The sequence below is a fragment of the Mustela nivalis genome (assembly GCF_964662115.1).
Source record: "Mustela nivalis genome assembly, chromosome: 3".
Classification (NCBI taxonomy): Eukaryota; Metazoa; Chordata; class Mammalia; order Carnivora; family Mustelidae; genus Mustela; species Mustela nivalis.
In genome coordinates, this window is record NC_139022.1 from 35,108,656 (window position 1) to 35,127,716 (window position 19,061).

General features: G+C 41.7%; 1 protein-coding gene across 3 annotated transcripts in view; it reads right to left on the bottom strand.

The window, feature by feature from the left end:
* The window catches only part of PGGT1B (protein geranylgeranyltransferase type I subunit beta), a 55,492-nt gene that overhangs the window by 20,078 nt on the left and 16,353 nt on the right, over positions 1-19,061 (bottom strand). For all 3 annotated transcript variants that reach the window (XM_082725056.1, XM_082725055.1, XM_082725057.1), the window contains 4 exons: positions 15,643-15,710; positions 10,958-11,109; positions 9,487-9,619; positions 3,395-3,440 (listed from right to left, as the gene is read on the bottom strand). In XM_082725056.1, the coding sequence (XP_082581182.1) occupies positions 3,395-3,440; positions 9,487-9,619; positions 10,958-11,109; positions 15,643-15,710 (399 nt within the window). The remainder of the gene's footprint in view (positions 1-3,394; positions 3,441-9,486; positions 9,620-10,957; positions 11,110-15,642; positions 15,711-19,061) is intronic.

Genomic DNA, 19,061 nt, shown 5'->3' on the forward strand with positions numbered 1-19,061 from the left:
CTTCCCCTCTACCAACTTCCCCTTTCGGCCCTTCTTTCTCTAGACTCCTCCACAGTCATGTACAATCTTATTCCCAGGATAAATCCAGGTTCTTTACTATTCATGGGGGTTTCGCGTCCCTGGTGGAATCTGAGTCACACAAAGATGTGACTCCCATTCACACTCCCAGAGGGCTGGTGCGAGGACTAAATGAGACTAACTGGTAGCTGGCACAGAGCAATTGCTTCATTGTAAATTCCAGTCCTTTCAGTCTGTAGATCAAGGATTATAAACAGGTGACCTACGGGAGAACACTGGCATAACTGCAAGCAGGCAAACAAAACAACAAAACAAAACAGACGCGAGATCAAACACCCCGAGTTCGGGACTTTTGGCTTCTATGAACTGAAAAACTAGTAGATCTGGAAGTAGTTGTTCCACATTCCTGAGGGGCAAATGCAGGCACCAGAGAAAGGAAGAAAAAACGAAGGCTTTAAAACTGCAGCTTTTGACACTGAAGAACTACAGAAGGGCATGTACCTCGCGGGCAGGTGGGGAGGGCGCTCTGCAGCATCAAAGCAAAAGGACAGATTCGGAAAAGCGTTCTGGTTCTACCCGCACAGAGGGGACCAATAAAACCACCATATTTCATCCCAGCGCATACCGCATGTTCTAGGTGAGGGGAACACAACAGTGACTGAAACAGGCAAAGATCTCTGTCCTCTTGCGCACACAGATAATACACACACGATAAAACAGAATATAGAGAAAAACAAGGGCAGAGGGGGATGGGCAACAGAGTGTGGGTGGGCGGTTTGCAATCTCAAAAATGACAATTAAAAGCAATCACTGGAGCCAGGACCTGAGGGATATGAAACTGAGCTGAGTGTAAACTAGAGGTGAGGGCGGAGGGTTCTGTGTACAAAGAACCACAAGTCCAGGAAGAGCCTTGAGATTCAGAAAGAGGAACCACCTTCAAGGCAAGAAGAAAGGTGGGTCCAGGTAAGTGAGTGGAAAGAAGACACCAGCGTGGTGAAGGAGCCACAAACAGGGAGTGAGGAAGCGGGCAAGAAGAACCTGACACTTCCAGAAAGCAGGGGAGAGGCTAAGAGCTTCCCAGGCTTCAGGAAACACAAGGCGAGGAGTGAGACAGTGACAATGGGCTTGAAATCTCTCAATCACCAGGGACTTTACAAAAGAAACTCCATAAGCTGCTGGGGCTTATACAGAAAGCTTAAGAAAAGCCACTCGTGGAGAAGGGCAAAGAGTGTATTTGGCTTGTTTCTCTGAAAAGACTAACAAGACAAAGAAGAAGAAGGAAGACGACAAAGGCTTGCAGGGGCAAGCCAACCTGCAGGCTGACTTCTGAGGAGGAGGTCTTGCTGGCCAATGCTGAGAGGAGAGAAGGCGGGGAAGGAAGGCACACCAAGGGCTTCCAAAGCAGGCTCCCAGGCCTATCAAACCTTACAGCACCCAGAGAACATGACACCTGACCTGCGTGTGCACACCGGTGTCCTGTGAGGGGGCTCCAGACAGGCAAGGTGGAGGGAGCGGTACCTGGGTGTTCCTGGAGCCCATTTGCAGGACGCCAGCCCACTGTGGCACCCTGAGTAGGACGCCCTCCTCTGGAGCTGTGGGTCTCAAGCCCACCAAACAAATCAAAGAGAAAAGGAAGACAGATAGAAGGTTTTGGCACCAACCACAGTCCACAGCTGCTGATCTCAATGGGTGTAATCCTACTCAAGTCGTACAGACTTAAAATCACTACTAGTGTGACTCAGCGAGACACGTTTTCCTGACAGGATCTGTCAGTGAGAATCATGTTTGAGCAGCCCTCTGCTTCACGTCCCAGGAAATGCAATTCCCATTTCCTGGGACCCACGGCATCTATTCCACAGGTCTCCAATACTGGTGACATTTGTCCTCGGCCAGAGTGCGCGTTAACACCCTCTCCAATACTGAGCACAAGACCCTGGCTTCTCGGAAATTCACAGACGCCAGATTTCCTCTCTGCGCACCTACAAGTACATGTCCTCCTCACCAAGTGCTGAGGACCAGTGACAGAACTGCTACTACAGCTTGCCCCAAGCCCAGTCTCATCCGCGTGTAGGCACACATGGGAATTGTGGTGTCCTGATTATAGCACAGCTTCAGAGGAAACATCAAGACTGTCTTCTACATGGCCCTTCGCAATAAGCACTCTGCAAATATCGACACTGAAGGAGGGAGTGAAGATGTGTGAGAGGGAGAAGACCAGATAGGACAAGGTCTCAGGGAAGTACAAAGATATGGGTCAGGTAGTGTATGTTAAAAATATCGTTTTATACACGTTTTATAGTTTCCAAACCACATTCCCCCTTATCTCAGAATCCTAGCAACAATTTTAAAATTAAAGGAAGGTCCAATTATTTCTCATCTGTCAATGAGGAAACCCTCAGAGAGAATAAGCAAGGGGCCAGGTCCCAAGCAGGTTATCAGGGCTGAGACCTGTTCTTTCTGAGATCTGTTCTTGCCACTTACATGCTGCCAGAGGGAGGGACACAAAAGGCGAGCACAAAGAGACAGCCATAATAAAGAGGAAACTTAAGGTGTTCACTCAGGGTGCCTCCTTGATCTAGGCTCTTTCCTTTTAAAGAAAGGAACACAGATGGGGAGCATGGCTGGCTCAGTCAGTAGTGCATGCAAGTGCTGACTATGAGTTCAAACCCTATGCTAGTTGTAGAGATTACCTAAAAATAAAATCTTAAAAAAAAAAAAAAGAAAAAAAAAGGAAAGAAAGAAATGAAAAAAAAAATTGAATTGGAGCATGCAAAAAATAAAATAAAATAAAAAGGAGCATGCAGCTTACTCCTACATGGACATACTCAACTTGAAAAACCTCAGGCCACTGATGTACTGAGAGACTAAGTATATCATCTCCCTATTCTAGTTCCACCCCAAGTGGGGAAAAGGGTGAAAGGAGAAATTGCTTTAATTTATGTACAGAACATTTTGCTATAGCAAAATGTTTTACAGCAATGACTAAGGATTATTATATTAAGAAAAGTAAACTTCACAAATTCATTGATTCACGCTTAAAATTCTGCATCTAGCTTTTTGGTGTTATGCCAAAAAAGAAAACTTGCTGTCTTCTAGTGCTATTTTAAGAAATCACCCTAGGACATTATCATGCAGCCGACAGTCAAATACATAACCTGAAAATACTAGAAAAGTATAAATATCCTAGTCTGAACATTCTCAGACCAATTACTGACCTAGAAGACGTTCCAAGTGGCATAAAGTGTCAAAAGAGAGAAGTAGGAAAGAACAACCATGGGCTGAGGCAAACTTCTAGGGTCCTCGATGTCGTAGACACCATTATGATATTTAAAGGAACAATAGAAACTACACGTTCATTTACTTTAAGATGTCTTACCATGAGATTCAAGTCCAGCTCCCTGTGCCAGCCCATTGTCATAGGACTGAAAAAGAAAAACATTGTTCATTTTAATACGGAAATGATAATAAGTAAGTCCTCACTATGCTAATATTTGGTCTCTGGATTGATTTTGGTTTCTCCCTCATATCTCCTAAAATATTCAGTTTCCCACAAAGGAGTAGTTGTAGGCATTTTCAAGTACCTGGCCCTGGCTTATTCATCAAGTCAAAGCACTAAATGCATACAGTAAGCACATTCTGAGACAGACTGTTCAAAGATGGCATCTAGATATTCAATCTCTACCCAATAAAAAACCCAACCTTTATTCTTTTCCTCCTTGCCAGACTATACAATTTAAGGAAAATGTAAAGATGCTATACTAATAAATTATAAACATGGAACAGGTCTATTTTGAGGCTTGTGGGTAGCAGAAGATAATAGCACCTGCCTAAATGTGGATCTCCCCACATACCCTACAAAATAAAAACAGAAGAACAATACAACTATATAAAACTGAAACCTCAGCAAAGCTGGAAGACATGTACGAGTTTTAAATTACCTGTCTACAGAGTAAGAAACCTCCAACCCCAACAAGCTGCCTCTCCCATTCCTGACAACCCTTTGCAGAGAGCAAGGGAAGTCTGTGGAAAATGAGGAGGAAGCCAATGGTAGGCATGAGATGGATGTAAAGTTCCCACCGGAGGGAGAAGGTCCACCCTAAGAGCGAAACGCCGGCAGTCTTTGTGCAGTTCAGATGCGCACAAATTCAGGTAGCATTCCTTAGCCGAACACCACAATATGGTTCTAGTTCCGCAAGTACGCCATATTAACTATGAGCAATTGCACAGAGTACCAACCTGAGGCGAGCCCTCAGTTCACAGATCACCACGGAAACAGCAGGTGCATGTCACCATCAGTAACCAGTCCCGCCTTCTTCAGAGTCTTAGTAACTGGTCACTGCACACATCATTCACTCAGTTCATGCACAGCCAGCAATCTCGGCCAGAGTGCGCTCTGGCGCACTGCCTGTGCTGTCTCCTCCTTTGTCTTAGTAATAAACCCACAGGAAAAGGCAGAACTGAAAGAAGACTGGCCACCAAATCAAGAATCGAGAAGCAGCAGCGCTAGAAGTGAAACTGAGCTCAAACACAGAGTTACAGAAAAAAATGGCTGTTCCTGGGAAGGCCCCTAGAGCCGCCGTCCGAAGAACTCCATGAAGGCAGGCACCTGCACGAGTGAGGACCGCAGCTGTGATGCAAAGGGTGAAGACGCTGCCAAAGAACTTCACGGGAAAGGAATCCTTAGAGATGTTTCACAACGACGAAAACACAAAGGAGAAAGTGTTGGCAGCTGCTATAAACTTAGCAAGGAGTCTGATCATTTACCCAGACAGAAAAGATGCTCCCTCCCTGTCCTAAGTTACGTAAGGAAACAAGGCAAACACTGCCCAAACTACTTCATAGATACATATACATATACACACACATATATATACATATATATATATGTACTTTTTTTTTAAACAAAGAAAACACTTTTAACTCTCAATATTTTTAATATTTTAATAGTACAACATGCTAAAGACTGGTGGTACCGCTTCACACTTCTCTGTACACAAACTTACGACTCCCAGAGTGTGATGTGATGGCAAAAAGCAGCACAGGCCCCAGTGCACTGGTGATCTCCCCAGTGACTCAGATCCTGGGCTGCATGTCAGCCGGCAGGGTCATGGTCCCTGTCACAAGCCAGCCCCACCATGCCAAGCAAGCGCGGCCGTGACTGCATGAGCTCTGGAACAACAGAGCACAGACCGCAGGGAAGAGACTTCAGAGGGTGCGCTGGTCAGACTGCGTGACTTTGATGAATCAGGTCAACAGAGAAGACAGACGGGCCCTCCAAAGATCAGGTAATAAAGGACACCAAAGGAGCAACACTTAGAGACATGAGAAACAAGAGAACCTCTCTCCTACCAGAAAATCATGAAACACACATTTTCCCCAACATGAAAAAAAAAAATCAAACCCCACACAAACTCTAAATTTAAAACATCATGCTTTGTTGACTGGAAAGAGTATACTCTTTTTTTTTTTTTATTTTTTTTTTTATTTTTTATTTTTTTAAAGATTTTATTTATTTATTTGAAAGACGGAGATCACAAGTAGGCAGAGAGGCAGGCAGAGAGAGAGAGAGAGGGAAGCAGGCTTCCTGCGGAGCAGGGAGCCCGATGCGGGGCTCGATCCCAGGACCCTGAGATCATGACCCGAGCCAAAGGCAGCAGGCCAAACCACTGAGCCACCCAGGCGCCCCGGAAAGAGTATACTCTTAAACAGAAATTTTTCTAAGATAAAAAAGAACATCCACAAAATGACTAAACAAAGAGACAAATCTATATAAAGTAACTCTGAAACGAAAACACAGCAAATGGAATGAAAACATCTTGGTGTATGAAAATCTGCCCTCGCCTCCCCAAAATGGCCATAAAGCACTGTAATACATTAGCCCAGACTCGGCTGCATGTTATCAAACAAGCACCTGGGAATATGAAAAGGAAACTAAAAGTTAAAAACATAAAGGACAAACAGTATGAAGAAATAAATGGAGTTCAATGACTTCAGGAAAGAAATGGAAGAAAATAAGGAAGAAGAAGACAAAGGAATAACAGTCTCAAAAGAAAAAACAGTAAGGGACACTTACGACAAGGCAGAAAACAGCCAAGAGACTAAAACTAAGATATAGCAGTAAAAAGGATCAGAGAGAAAGTGACTAAAATCAAAGACAAGCAGAGAAGAAAGAGTACACACAGAACTGGAGTCCCTACAGGAAAAAGCAAACTAATGGACTGGAGCTTGGAGTTAGCAAACTGGGCTGTAGGCTACAGGTGCCTCTGCCTGGTCCTGTATCATCCTGGAGTAAAGACAATGGCCAAGCTCACTCTTAAGAAAAGAAATACAAATTAAAATTAAATACACTGAAAGATCATTCTTCACCCACAAGACTGGTAAAAATTAAAAAGGATGATGACACACTGTTTTGGTGAAGTGGTGTGGAAACAGGCACTCTCCTGCACTGGTGGGAACAGAAACTTGTCCACCCTTTTTGGAGAGAAAATGGTTAACATCTAGTAAAATTACATATGCATTCACCTTTTGGTCCAGCAAGTACACTACTAGGAATTCACTCTGAAGATCTCCACAAACACATAAATGCATATGCAGATGGTTATTAACTTCAACATTGTCTGTCTATGGAAAATACATGTTCCGTGTACAGGGTAGTTCAAAAAACTAGGTACATGCACACAATGGAGTACTATGAAACGAAGCATCTACGGTGTGCTACCTGGTGAGGAAGAAGGGAAGAGAAAGAAAAAATGGACATACTTGCTCATCAAGAACAAATACAGGAAGGACAAAGAAAATACTAAAGAGACTGGTTCCCTACAGATTGAACAGAACAAGGTGGCAAATACGGGAGTGAGGAAGGGGGCAAGAGAGAAGGGACAGGAGGTGCGGAGTAACCCATCTTGGAATATCCTTTTTCTGTGTAGTTCTGACTTTCAGAACCAACTCAGTATTTTACATATTAAGTACATTTTTAAAAATCAACAACATTGGGGCACCTGGGTGGCTCACTGGGGTAAAGCCTCTGCCTTCGGCTCAGGTCATGATCCCAGGGTCTTGGGATGGAGCCCGCATCCAGCTCTCTGCTCAGCAGGGAGCCTGCTTCTTCCTCTCTCTGCCTGCCTCTCTGCCTGCTTGTGATCTCTGTCTGTCAAGTAAATCAAAAAACAAAAATTGGGAGAAAACCCCAAAATGGAGCCCAAACATAGACAAACTTAGCTGTATTTTAAATAAAAAAACATAACCATACTAAAGTGGGGGGGGGGGAATAAAAGAAGTAACTCAAGTTTTTTCTTTTTTTTTTTTAAGAGTTAAGTAATCCTTTTAAGTAATCTCTACACCCAATGCCGGGCTTGAACACACAGCCAAGAGTCAAGAAGGGCAGTCTCTACCCACTGAGCCAGCCAGGAGCCCATTAAAGTATTTCTTAAATATGCTATTTTGACAATATATCATATTGACAATCTATCAGGTTTATATGTATATAAACCAATATATATATATTGGCTCTTTTTGTTTTGAACCTGGTATCTGATATATCTATATATCAGGTTTATATAGATATATCAGATACCAGGTTCAAAACAAAAAGAGCCAATGTCTCCTGGATAATGGGAACCAGACTGACTGCTCACTGTCCGAGAAGGGAGTTATAGAAAGAAAGGAGGAAGATAAAAAAGAACTGTGGTGCTGGACTGAAATTTGAGCTATCAATAGGACTCATATGTTTTTTAACATACATAGAGATAAGGAAATAGAGGGGAGAAGTTGCATATCGGGGGGGTTTGTGCATAGACACAGGCATACATACATTTCCTCACTCGGCCTGCTGAGAGAGAGAGACTAGGAGCCATGGTATCCCAACACACATGAGCACAGCTATCGTGCCCAAATCCTCATTTCTACACACCATCCTCCAGTAGGAACCAGGTCTCCTTGCCAAAATGACTGAATCCAGGACTACAGCTAGGGAAGTACAAGATCAACCTGGAAAATCTTGAGCCAGAAAGCAAATTGCTTCTCAAAGAATGAACGGGGTGAGACAAAAAAAAGGCACAAGCGTCTCCTTGAAGGGGCTTGCATTGGCCGAATGTGGGACAACATGGCTATCAGAATAAGTAATGACAGTAATAGGTAACAGCCCACTGGATAAAATAAGAATCTAGAGTTCTAAGTGATGGAGACAGATGTAAAGAGAAAGCTTTCTCTAAAAGTGGAACTTCAACTGAAAATTACAGAAGGAATGACGGAGCTGGAAGACCATCAACTGCAGACCACCACCAGCGGATAAAAGTATGATTCGGGGCAGGTTATTTAACAGTCTCCAAATCCGTCGCCAGAGGATACTGAGAAATGACAGCTGAGAAATGCTCACTTTAGAGAGAAAGACATGGCATACACTGCCTTAACTGGTGATCCAAAGTCACCATCTCTGGTAGCGGGGCAAATCGACAGGCTTCATTTCCAAATACGACACACTGAGAAGAACCCAGTTGTCACCACTGCAGCAGTCACACCAATACACACATCACCCATCCTTCTACTGAACAGAAACCTCCTCTCCCTCTGAAGCTCCTCAAAGGGCCTGTTCTGTATGCTCCACTGGCCCTCCAAAATTTGGGCTCTTGCAGATCCTACAAGAACTGAGCCCATAATCACACGTTCAGTTAAAAAAATGTCACTCTTCTAAGAACTTAATTTTCATTTTGAAATACTAACTAGTAAAAGTTGAGTTAACAGCCTAAAATAGTCTCATCTGTAAAACTACAACTTCAGATTTGGGAAGTAATAAACTTGGGAAGTAAATTTCTATGTCTCAGTTTCATGGAAGAGATGAAAAAGTAGAGCAAGGATAATTCCGGCTGAGACTAACTACTGCCAATGAAAAGATTAAGTTGTATCGTGAAAGAACAGCACTTCTATTTGATACTTGCCTTAAAATAAACCTTAGGTTAAAAACACAAAAGCACACATACAAGTATTAAAAAAAAGATCCCAAAATCTATTGTTAGCCCAGTCAATCTTGTTGTATTTGGTTCTTGCTCATCAAATGGCTTACTGAACTCCCACCTCACACCAGATATAGAAAGAGTCTCGTCAACGTATCATCATTTTTCATTGCCTGGCCCGGGCTCTGCACTGACCCCTGCTAGCCAAGACTATCAACATGGGCCTGTGAGATTTTACTTTTTTTTTTTTTTTTTTGCTTCTAAGGCTGACCAATCTCTTTCTAGTAAAGCCATCTGTTTCCTTAGATACAATCAAATGACATTTGAATTTTAATGGCCAGTGAAGCAATCTGTTCTTTACAATTAAATGGCCATTCTGATTAAACAAGGTATCCAGAAAGCAACCTTACTGATCTTTTTTCCAGATTTTTGGTGGAGGAGAGATGAGACGTGCATTATACTGCCGTCCCCATACAGCAACAATAATAGCCAAAATAGTCAATTTATCAACATAACTCACCATACTTCTTCTGATGTAATTGATGGCTTTTTTCATATCCATGCCAGACCAATTGTTGAGCATATAACAAACACAGGAGGCACAGTATACAAATCGCATATCATTTTCACTGCCTTCAGGGACTGCACAGAAGCTGAAAGGAGTAACAGTATGATTTACGATTACATCACACTATAATTTAGTTTTTATTTATTTTGTGGAGGGGGGAGGGTTGAGAAACACCTATTACTTCCCACGTTTTTACTCACAGAAAAACCCATGATTAAAGACGAATTTAAAAACCATATACTACTTGTATATGTCAGTAAAGAACAGGACTATTAACTTGAATAGTAGTAAATGATTTCCAAATCACTGTTTCATTTCAAAGTTCTGATCTCTGGGTGGCTTTACACACTTGCCAGCTACTCAAAGTTTCTTTGCTCCCTGTCACAGACAGTTGTGGCACACTAGCTTAAGAACTAATGAGGGGAAAAGCACCTAGGACCCATTGGGTAGTAAGAAATCTCCAAACCCAAGTTTTGACATGTGAAATTTCTTCTAAATGTATATGTAGATAACCACTACTTGACAATATTGTATGGTAATTTTTTTTACCTATTTCATTAGGTTTAGCAAGGTAACCGTCTGAGTCTGCTAACTATTCCTTTATTTTCAAACAAGGAAAAGGTTACAGTCATCAATGACTATATGGGAACTTTGAGATACTAGTCACATGCACTAGCTAAGGTAAAGATTCAGTTCTACAGTATTTCCAACTAATGACAATTTATCTTGCAAGTCTACCTTAGTTTTCCCCTCATCAAGAGCAGTGTTTTCTAAAACCCTCAAAGGAAAACAGAGATATGGAGCACTGACATAATACAGCAGAATTGATCTGCAAAATCTTTTCCCTAGACATTATCATTACTGCTTTGCCACTTCCTAGATTTGCCGGGAAAAGAAAGTTTCACCTAACTCCTTGGAACTCCAGGAAGATTCCTTAGACATACCATATAAACCACCAACTGTTACTGAACTAAGTTCTTTTTCTATTCTTTACAAATGTCACTGGAACTACTTACGCTAGAATATAGCAGTCAATGTTCCTTCCTTTCTCCCCCCAGTCACTGTGTCTGGGGGACAGAAGTTCAGACTAAACGTATGCTCACTTCCAAGTTTTTCACCCAGAAGGTAAATTGAAGTCCTTCCTAACATTAAAACCATTCAACCACTTCTTTATGAATGTATTCACTGTCTCAGGTAAAACAGAACAAACAAGGAGCTCTGCTACTGTGATTTCTTTCTATTGAAATAGGAAAACCTGTATTATTTTTTGATTAGGGATGGAACATACAGTGAACTTGAAAGGATTCTAAAAGGGTTTATGATAAACTCTAAAGTTCTCATAAAGTATTATACCCATTTTTCAGTTCTATAAAATTTTTCCAAAAAAAAAAAAAGGGAAAAACGAAGAGTGACCGACCCATACCTGCCATCTTCTAGCTGAAGGGCTCTCAAGCCTGCTAAACAAGCTTCCTTATTTACTCGGCTTAAGTCGTCTCCAAGAATAACTAAGCATGAAAGGCCCGTGTAGGTCATTGCTATGTGGCCACTATCGTAAGGATGAGCTGTTCCAGGATTCTAAATTCAAAATTAACATAATGTTAATTAACTAGTAAACTGAAAACTTCTTTCATTAAGTAATCTGACACTACGTTTCAGGAACTAGTAAAATTAAATGTTTGTACTGACTTATACCAACACCTGACTGAAAAAAAACCAAACCTCCATTTTGTAGGTCTCAAAGTACGAATGCAGGCCTTTCCAGGCTACACAATTTTTAAATTTATCCTGCAAACCTCAAGCTTCTTGGAAGCAGTTCTGATACACAAATGAGCCAAAGTATTTGAACTCCATATGCAGTCAACCATATTACTTTTAACTTAAGTCTCATGAAGTTAGAAAAGCATACAGTCTTTCAATCAAAAAAGGTTTTTAAAAAAACTAAAAATTCTTTTACTGCACAATTCCAATACCACAGTAATCACCATATAAAAATATTATAAAACAATATAACTGAAAAACCTTATTCAGCTCTCATTTACAATTAAGTTATTTGAGCTTCTAATAAACATCAGCACTTAGAATAACTGTTATCCCATAGTATGTTGGATTAGTTTCACCGACCTGATTGTTTTAATAAAAGATAACAGTTAAAAAAGATCTCTTAGCTACAAAATATGTGACAAAGTAGGAAATCCTGCAAAGAATCTAGGTACTGGCACTGGCAACGATAAAACTGGACATAAAAAGTGTTTATTACACCAAGTAACTTGACGTTCCACCGTATAAAAAGCATTTAGAGTTTTTTTTTCCTTTTAAAGATTTTTATTTATTTATTTGACACACAGAGATCACAAGCAGGCAGAGAGGCATGCAGAGAGAGAGAGGGGGAAGCAGGTTCTCTGCCGAGCAGAGAGCCCAACTTGGGACTTGATCCAGGACCCAGGGATCACGACCTGAGCCAAAGGCAGACACCCAACCCACTGAGCCACCCAAGTGCCCCAGGCATTTAGAGTTTTATAATTAATTTCAAATAATCAGCCAAGCCTACCAATCAATTATTTTAAAGAAAAAAGATTTCACTTGTAAAATTTTCACATTGTATAAACGTATTTGTCAGCTTAAGAATATTTTAAGTTTTGGAGCACTAGGGTGGGTTAGTTGGTTAAATGGCCGACTTGATTTGGCTTGTGGCATGATCTTAGGGTGGGAGGACTGAGCTCCACGTCAGGCTACACACTCAGTAGGGAGTATACTTCAGAATTCTCTCTCTTTCTCTGCCCCTCCTCCCCCTTTCTCTCCCTCTCTCTCAAATAAATAAATCTTTTTTTTTTTTTTTTTTTAATTTTATTTAGGGTGCTGGGTGGCTCAGTCATTAAGTGGCTTCCTTCGGCTCACGTCATGATCCCAGGGTCCTGGGATCGAGGCCCACATCGGGCTCCCTGTTCAACAGGAAGCCTGCTTCTCCCTCTCCTGCTCCCTCCCCACTTGTGTTCCCTCTCTCTGTCAAATAAATAAAATCTTTTAAAAAATTTATTTATTTATTTGAGAGATGTTGAGAGAGAGAAAGAGAGAGAGAGGGGCAGAGGCAGAGAAGCAGGCTGCCCTCAGAGCAGGGAGCATGATGCAGGACTTGATACCAGACCCCTGGTGATCACAACCTGAGCCAAAGGCAGACGCTTAATGGACTAAGCCACCCAGGCACTCTCAAATAAAGAAAAAAAAAAAAAGAGTAATTTAAGTTTTTTTTATTTTTAAAGATTTTATCTATTTATTTGACAGAGAGAGAGATCGAAAGTAGGCAGAGGGAGAGGGGGAAGCAAGGCTCCCTGCTGAGCAGAGGGCCCAATGCAGGGCTTGATCCCAGGATGCTGAGATCATGACCTGAGCTGAAGGCAGAGGGCCAACCACTCAGCCACCCAGGCGCCCTTAATTTTTTTTTTTTTTAAATTGAAGTACAGCTGACACACAGTGAAGAACATTTTAATTTTGACAGAATATAAGCATATTTTAAAATTCATCTGTGTCATAGGTTTCCCTTCTATTTGAGTCTGGGTTCATCAATAACTACTTCAACTTCTAGAAAAATTGTTTATCATACTAGAAAGCCAAAATGAAACTTGTACCGTTTTGGTTGAAGCAGACTCCTCTACCCACTATAATAAACGTTAACTTCTACAACCACTGATACGCATCAAATCCTGTCTCTACCACTCAATTGGCTCACTTCACTTCCTCCTTCTGGAAAATGGGTATCAGCACCTTCCTCACAAGGTTACTGTGAGAATTTAATAAAATTACCATCACAGAGATACAGAGGATGATGCAATTACAAGGCAAATATCCAAAGGCCATTACTTCTTAGGAGTCATGAACTAGGTTCCTGGAACCACCAGGGAGTGAATCACATTGTTCTCCTGCTCGCCCACCCTCTGTGGTTCCTCATGCAAAAGATTTGCAAGGTGTTCAATACCTTCTCTAATCGGAACCTACCCCACCCACCTGGCCTTACATATACAATTCTTTATGTGGTCTCACAAACATATCAAAAAATTTTCATCTTGCTAACCCTTTCATTCTGTGTTGCTCCCCAGAGCTCACACTCGGGCACTCCCGGCTGTTCCATTCCACATTTATAATAGCCTGCCTAGAACTCCTACAGCATATTTCAGTTTTTGGTAAACTAAACATCTACCATGTTAAAAGCACTGTGGGGAATCCAAACAGAAATCAAATGGCAGAAGAAAGGGTCTGATCGAGTAACTACAATACAAAGTAGAATGTAGTAAGTGTCATGGGGAGATGGAGTAACACCAAGATTCACCTTTTTTTTTTTATTTTGAAAGATTTTATTTATTTAACACAGAGTGTGCACAAGCAGGGGAGCAGGAGGCAGAGGGAGAGGGAGAAGCAGGCTTCCCACTGAGCAGAGCCCCATACAGGGCTCCATCCCAGGACCCTGAGATCATGACCTGAGCTGAAGGCAGATGCTTAACTCAGGTGTCCCAAGATTTATTCTTTTTAATTGTCATCTAATCCTCTGTTAGTTAAATCTGAATTTTTTTTTTTTTTAGGCTCCATGCCCAGTTGGGGCTTGAACTCACACTCTGAGATCAAGATTTGCATGCTCTACTGACTCAGCCAGCCAGAGACTCCAGTAACACAAAGATTTAAATAAGGAATTTTTTTCTACAGCAGAAGAGGAACTTGGTGGGTGGAAAGGAGAGGAGGCTTTGTACATAGAGAAAAAGTAAAAGCAAAAGAGCTAAAAGTAAAAGCAAAGTGGAAGAAGAAAATTCTGGGTATCCAGTATATATTAGGTACAACACATAATTTAGCAGAGAATACAGAATTTGTGAAGGAAAACAATGAGAAAAGTGGGCTGAGAGGATCAAAAAGTGTTTCTCAAAAAGTACTCTATGGCCACCGAAGGTCCTGGGCATCTACCAGTAAGGCAACGGCCTGCAGGTGAGTTTGGTGGTTTTGGAAGAAAAGCTCCTGACACTACTGTATTTATATACTTTATCGGACAATCTTATGTGCCTCCTCAGATTCCTGCAGACTCTCAGCCAACCACCTTCAGTGATAACTCCTGGGGGGCCAATTTCAGTCCCCTGGAGTCTCCTGCTCCTTCCACTACTCCAATTCAGATGAGCACAATGTGGTATAGAGTGTGACCTGGCCTCCCCAGAAGATGCCAGTGGTCTAGGTGAGTGAGGACCAAAAAATGGATGTTAGGAGACTCTGTAAACCAAGCAAAAATGGTTTCGTCTTCAATTTTACTCCTGTTAGTTTAAAAATGTCTTGGGGATGGAGGAGGCAAGAGGAAAGGGACTGGGTTTTAAAAGTAATGTTCTCGGGGTGCCTGGGTGGCTCAGTGGGTTAAGCCTCTGCCTTCGGCTGAAGTCATGATCCCAGGGTCCTGGGATCGAGTCCCGTATTGGGCTCTCTGCTCGGCAGAGAACCTGCTTCCTCCTCTCTCTCTGCCTGCCTCTCTGCCTACTTGAGATCTCTGTCAAATAAATAAATAAAATCTTTAAAAAAAATAAAAGTAATGTTCTCAAAACCCTGTTTTATTTCAGCCAGGGCAGGTATACATAAGGTATGGCACTACAGAGCGGTCACCATGAGCACATGTCATGGCACCCAGCGCCTGTCCATGAGGAGTAAAGGGAACGTGACCTTCCTCAGGACCGGCATCTGTTGGAAAAGATTACATGTATAGGAAAAAGGGAACATAGTTTACAAATCCTTTGTTTTTAGATTCATTCCCCGCTAAAAGCAATGGACACACATGATTAGAGAAATCATGGCAAATTCATATGACCTTGATGCAGGCATTGGACCTACAGCCTATGACATGAAGAAAGCTGAAGTAGGGCCTCTGTGATATCATGTTGCCTTCTCCCAAATCACTGCTATTTACTCCAGAATTTTGAAACACTGCATGAAAAAAACGGGGAACTGTAGCTACAATGTACATTAGTAGATAGTATTTAGCTCTATCGAAACAAGGAAGCTTGGGTCTATCTGGATAATTTCTCAGTTTTATTTTGCACTAAAATCCACCCACCTCCCTTCGCCTTCCTCCTGACCCAGAGAATAACTCACCTTTGACGGATTGAATGGAATACCCAGGTATGAAGAGCCTCGGAAACCACAGCGATTAAGATTTGATCCTAGAAAATAAAAACATGTACTTATTTAGAATGTACTTTATTTTTGTACAGACTCTAAAGCAGGTCAATTAAACTTTCTTTCAGAAACTGAGCATTTTAGAACCAAAGCTTTGTCACTGTGTCCATTTTCATTCTAGATAATGGTTAACGCTCAGCATGTCCTAGGGCTGTTCTCTCTTTATGAGAATTTCCTCATTTAATTTTCAAAAAGATTTTTAAATTTGTTTATTTATTTATTTATTTATTTAAAAGATTTTATTTATTTATTTGACAGAGGGAGACCACAAGTAGGCAGAGAAGCAGAGAGAGAGAGAGAAGGAAACAGGCTCCCGGAGAGCCTGATGCGGGACTTGATCCCAGGACCCTGGGACCACGACCCGAGCTGAAGGCAGGGGCCCAACCCACTGAGCCACCCAGGCGCCCTTATTTATTTATTTTTAAAGATTTTATTTATTTATCTGAGAGACAGAGAGAGAGAGAGAGAGAAGAAGTGTGCTTCCCACTGAGCAGGGAGCCCAATGCGGGACTTGATACCGAGACCCTGAGATCATAACCTGAGCCAAAGGCAGACGCTTAACTGAAAGAGCCACTCAGGTGCCCCTACTTATTCATTTTAAAGCAATCTATACCCCCAATATGGGGCTCAAACTCACAACCCTGAAATCAAGAATCGCACTCTTCCAACTGAGCCAGCGAGATACCCTTCTCGTTTATTTTTCAAACCAGAGACAAAATAATGATTTCCTACCATGCACCTTTAGTTTATAGCCTCCTTCACTGCATACAAAATGTTTCCATACCTTTCTATATGATAATTTTTCATGTGATCAACATATTCAACCCCATGCTAAAGGAACAGAAAGTAGAAGCTTAGAGGTTAAGGGACATGTTCAAAGTAACGCATCAGAATCTGGAATTCTAATTTCCCATCCAGTGTCTTTTTACTTTACTTCACCGCTTCTTTATATATGAGCAAACTAAAGGTATAAGCTCCTCTACTTGCAAAAAACACATGTATTTTGTATTTTAGTATGGGACAAACTTTTATTCTGAGTCTAATAACCCAGTTTGCTTTGACGTCCTGGCTGGAAAAGGACTCAGGCTGGAAATGGACTCAGGCTGGAAACGTGAGTCACATCCATGAAAGGGGAGCCCTGAGCACTGGTGGTGGGAATATAAACTGGCACACCCATTATGGGAAATAGTATAGAGGTTCTTCAAAATACTATAAATAGAACTACCATATGATCCAGCAATCCTCTTACTGGGTATATAGCCAAAGGAAACAAGATGACCATCTCGAAGAGATGTCTTGCTGCCCTGTGATCACTGCAACATCATTTATAATAGCCAAGACATGGGAACAACCTAAGCATCCAATGACAGATGAATGGATAAAGAAAATTTCTCTCCCTCTCACACACACAACCAGAATGTTATTCAGCCATAAAAGAGGAAATTCTGCCTTACATGACATAACAGATGGAACTTGAAGGCATTATGCCACATGACATAGGTCAGAGGAAGAGATGAATACTATAATACTTTATGTTCTCCCTTATATGTGGAGTTTAAAAAGGATGAACTCACAGAAACAGAGTAGAATAGTGGTTGCCAGCAGCTGAGAGAAATGGGGAGATGCTGGTCAAAAGTACAAACGTCTACCTGAGAGACGAGGATCTAATATATACCATGATGACTCTAATTCACAGGACTGGACTATATCCTTGAAAGTTATACGGAGAAATCTCAAATGTCACCACACACACACATACACATACACACACACACATGAAGAAATTCTGTGAGGGGGCTGTGGTAATCATTTTGTAGTATGTTCATGTATCAAATCATCATGTTATATACCTTTACACTTATATATGTCAATAATACCTCTACAAAGCTGGGGGGAAAATAAGAAAACTAAAAAATGAGCAATTAGTTATACCCACAATAACAAAGTAACTCAGGTTTTGATAGCTATTAGGAAATCAGCATGACAGATGTGGAGGACAGAAATGTATTATCCACAGAATGTACATGCATTCATTGTTAATAAAAAGTCAAGTGGATTTGGGGTGCCTGGGTGGTGCAGTCGGTAGAGCGCCTGACTCTTGGTTTCATTTCAAGTGTGATCTCAGGGTTATGAGCTCAAGCCCCACGTCTGGGTCCGGACTCAGCATGGAGTGTCCTTGTGTATCTCTCTCCCTCTGCCTCTTCTCTACCCCCTGCACTTTTTCACTCTCTCTAAAAATAAATAAATCTTTAAAAAAAAAAAATCAAGTAGACCCAGCTTTATATCTTGAAAGTACTTACAGTAGTAGCTTAAACATTAATTTCTTGCACAATTTAGGGAACTTTACCCACTAAATTTAAAACTTTCCACTACCTTTCCTTGTTGACAAAAAACTTATTTGAAAAACGGTATTATCTAATATAATGAATAGTTAGTTCTCCCATGTTTGCTAAAGACTTTTAAATGGGTAAGCCACTTAAGACTTGTCAATATATAACAAGAGTATTAAAAAGGCTCAGACTCTGACTGGGTAATGATATATCTGAGTATTTACTCCAGTAACTTCCAATGTAAGAAAGGCCACATGCACAGAAACACCCAAGGCAGTATCACACTGGCAAAACCCCAAAGCAAACAGAAGTGCAATAGGTTAAATGCAACACTGTATCTCCTGAAACACTTAGGGAAAAGGATGGACCAACATGGAGAAATGATCAAGAGAAAAAGTAGGACACAAACATTTATGTGATTATGTTTGTAGTTAAGCAAAGGACACTTAGCAGCAAACCCAGAAGGGAATAAACAAAATAATACCGGACGGTATGACAGGCGCGTGAATTGTGTTCTTTGTAGGAGTCATTTTTGCCTTCACAAATTATCACAAACTTACTACCTTGATACCACACCCACCTACTATCGCACTGGTCCTAAGCTGAGACAGGTCCATGAAACCAGAGCGGAGCGCTGGTAGGGACTGCGCCCCCTACTGGAGGCTCTGGGGGAACAATCCCCCTCAAGCTCCTTCAGCTTGTTCAGCAGTCGTGGGACTGAGGGCTCCACGTGTTTGCTCTCCACTGTCGGCTGGGGCCTCAGAGCTCCCTGAGGCCACTCTTGCCACTGCTGGCATCTGGGCCCCTGCACAGGAGGGCCTGCAACATGGCTGAAATCCTTCTCATGCTGAGGTTCTCTCTGGCTTCCCCTTCTGCAGCACCTCTCTGACTCTTGGACCTTCTTCTCTTTGAAAGGACTCATATGGTTGTACCAGGCAAACCCCCCTTCCCTGTACATGCAATGCCTGCAAACAATCTCCCTATTTTGATGTCAGCTGATTAGTA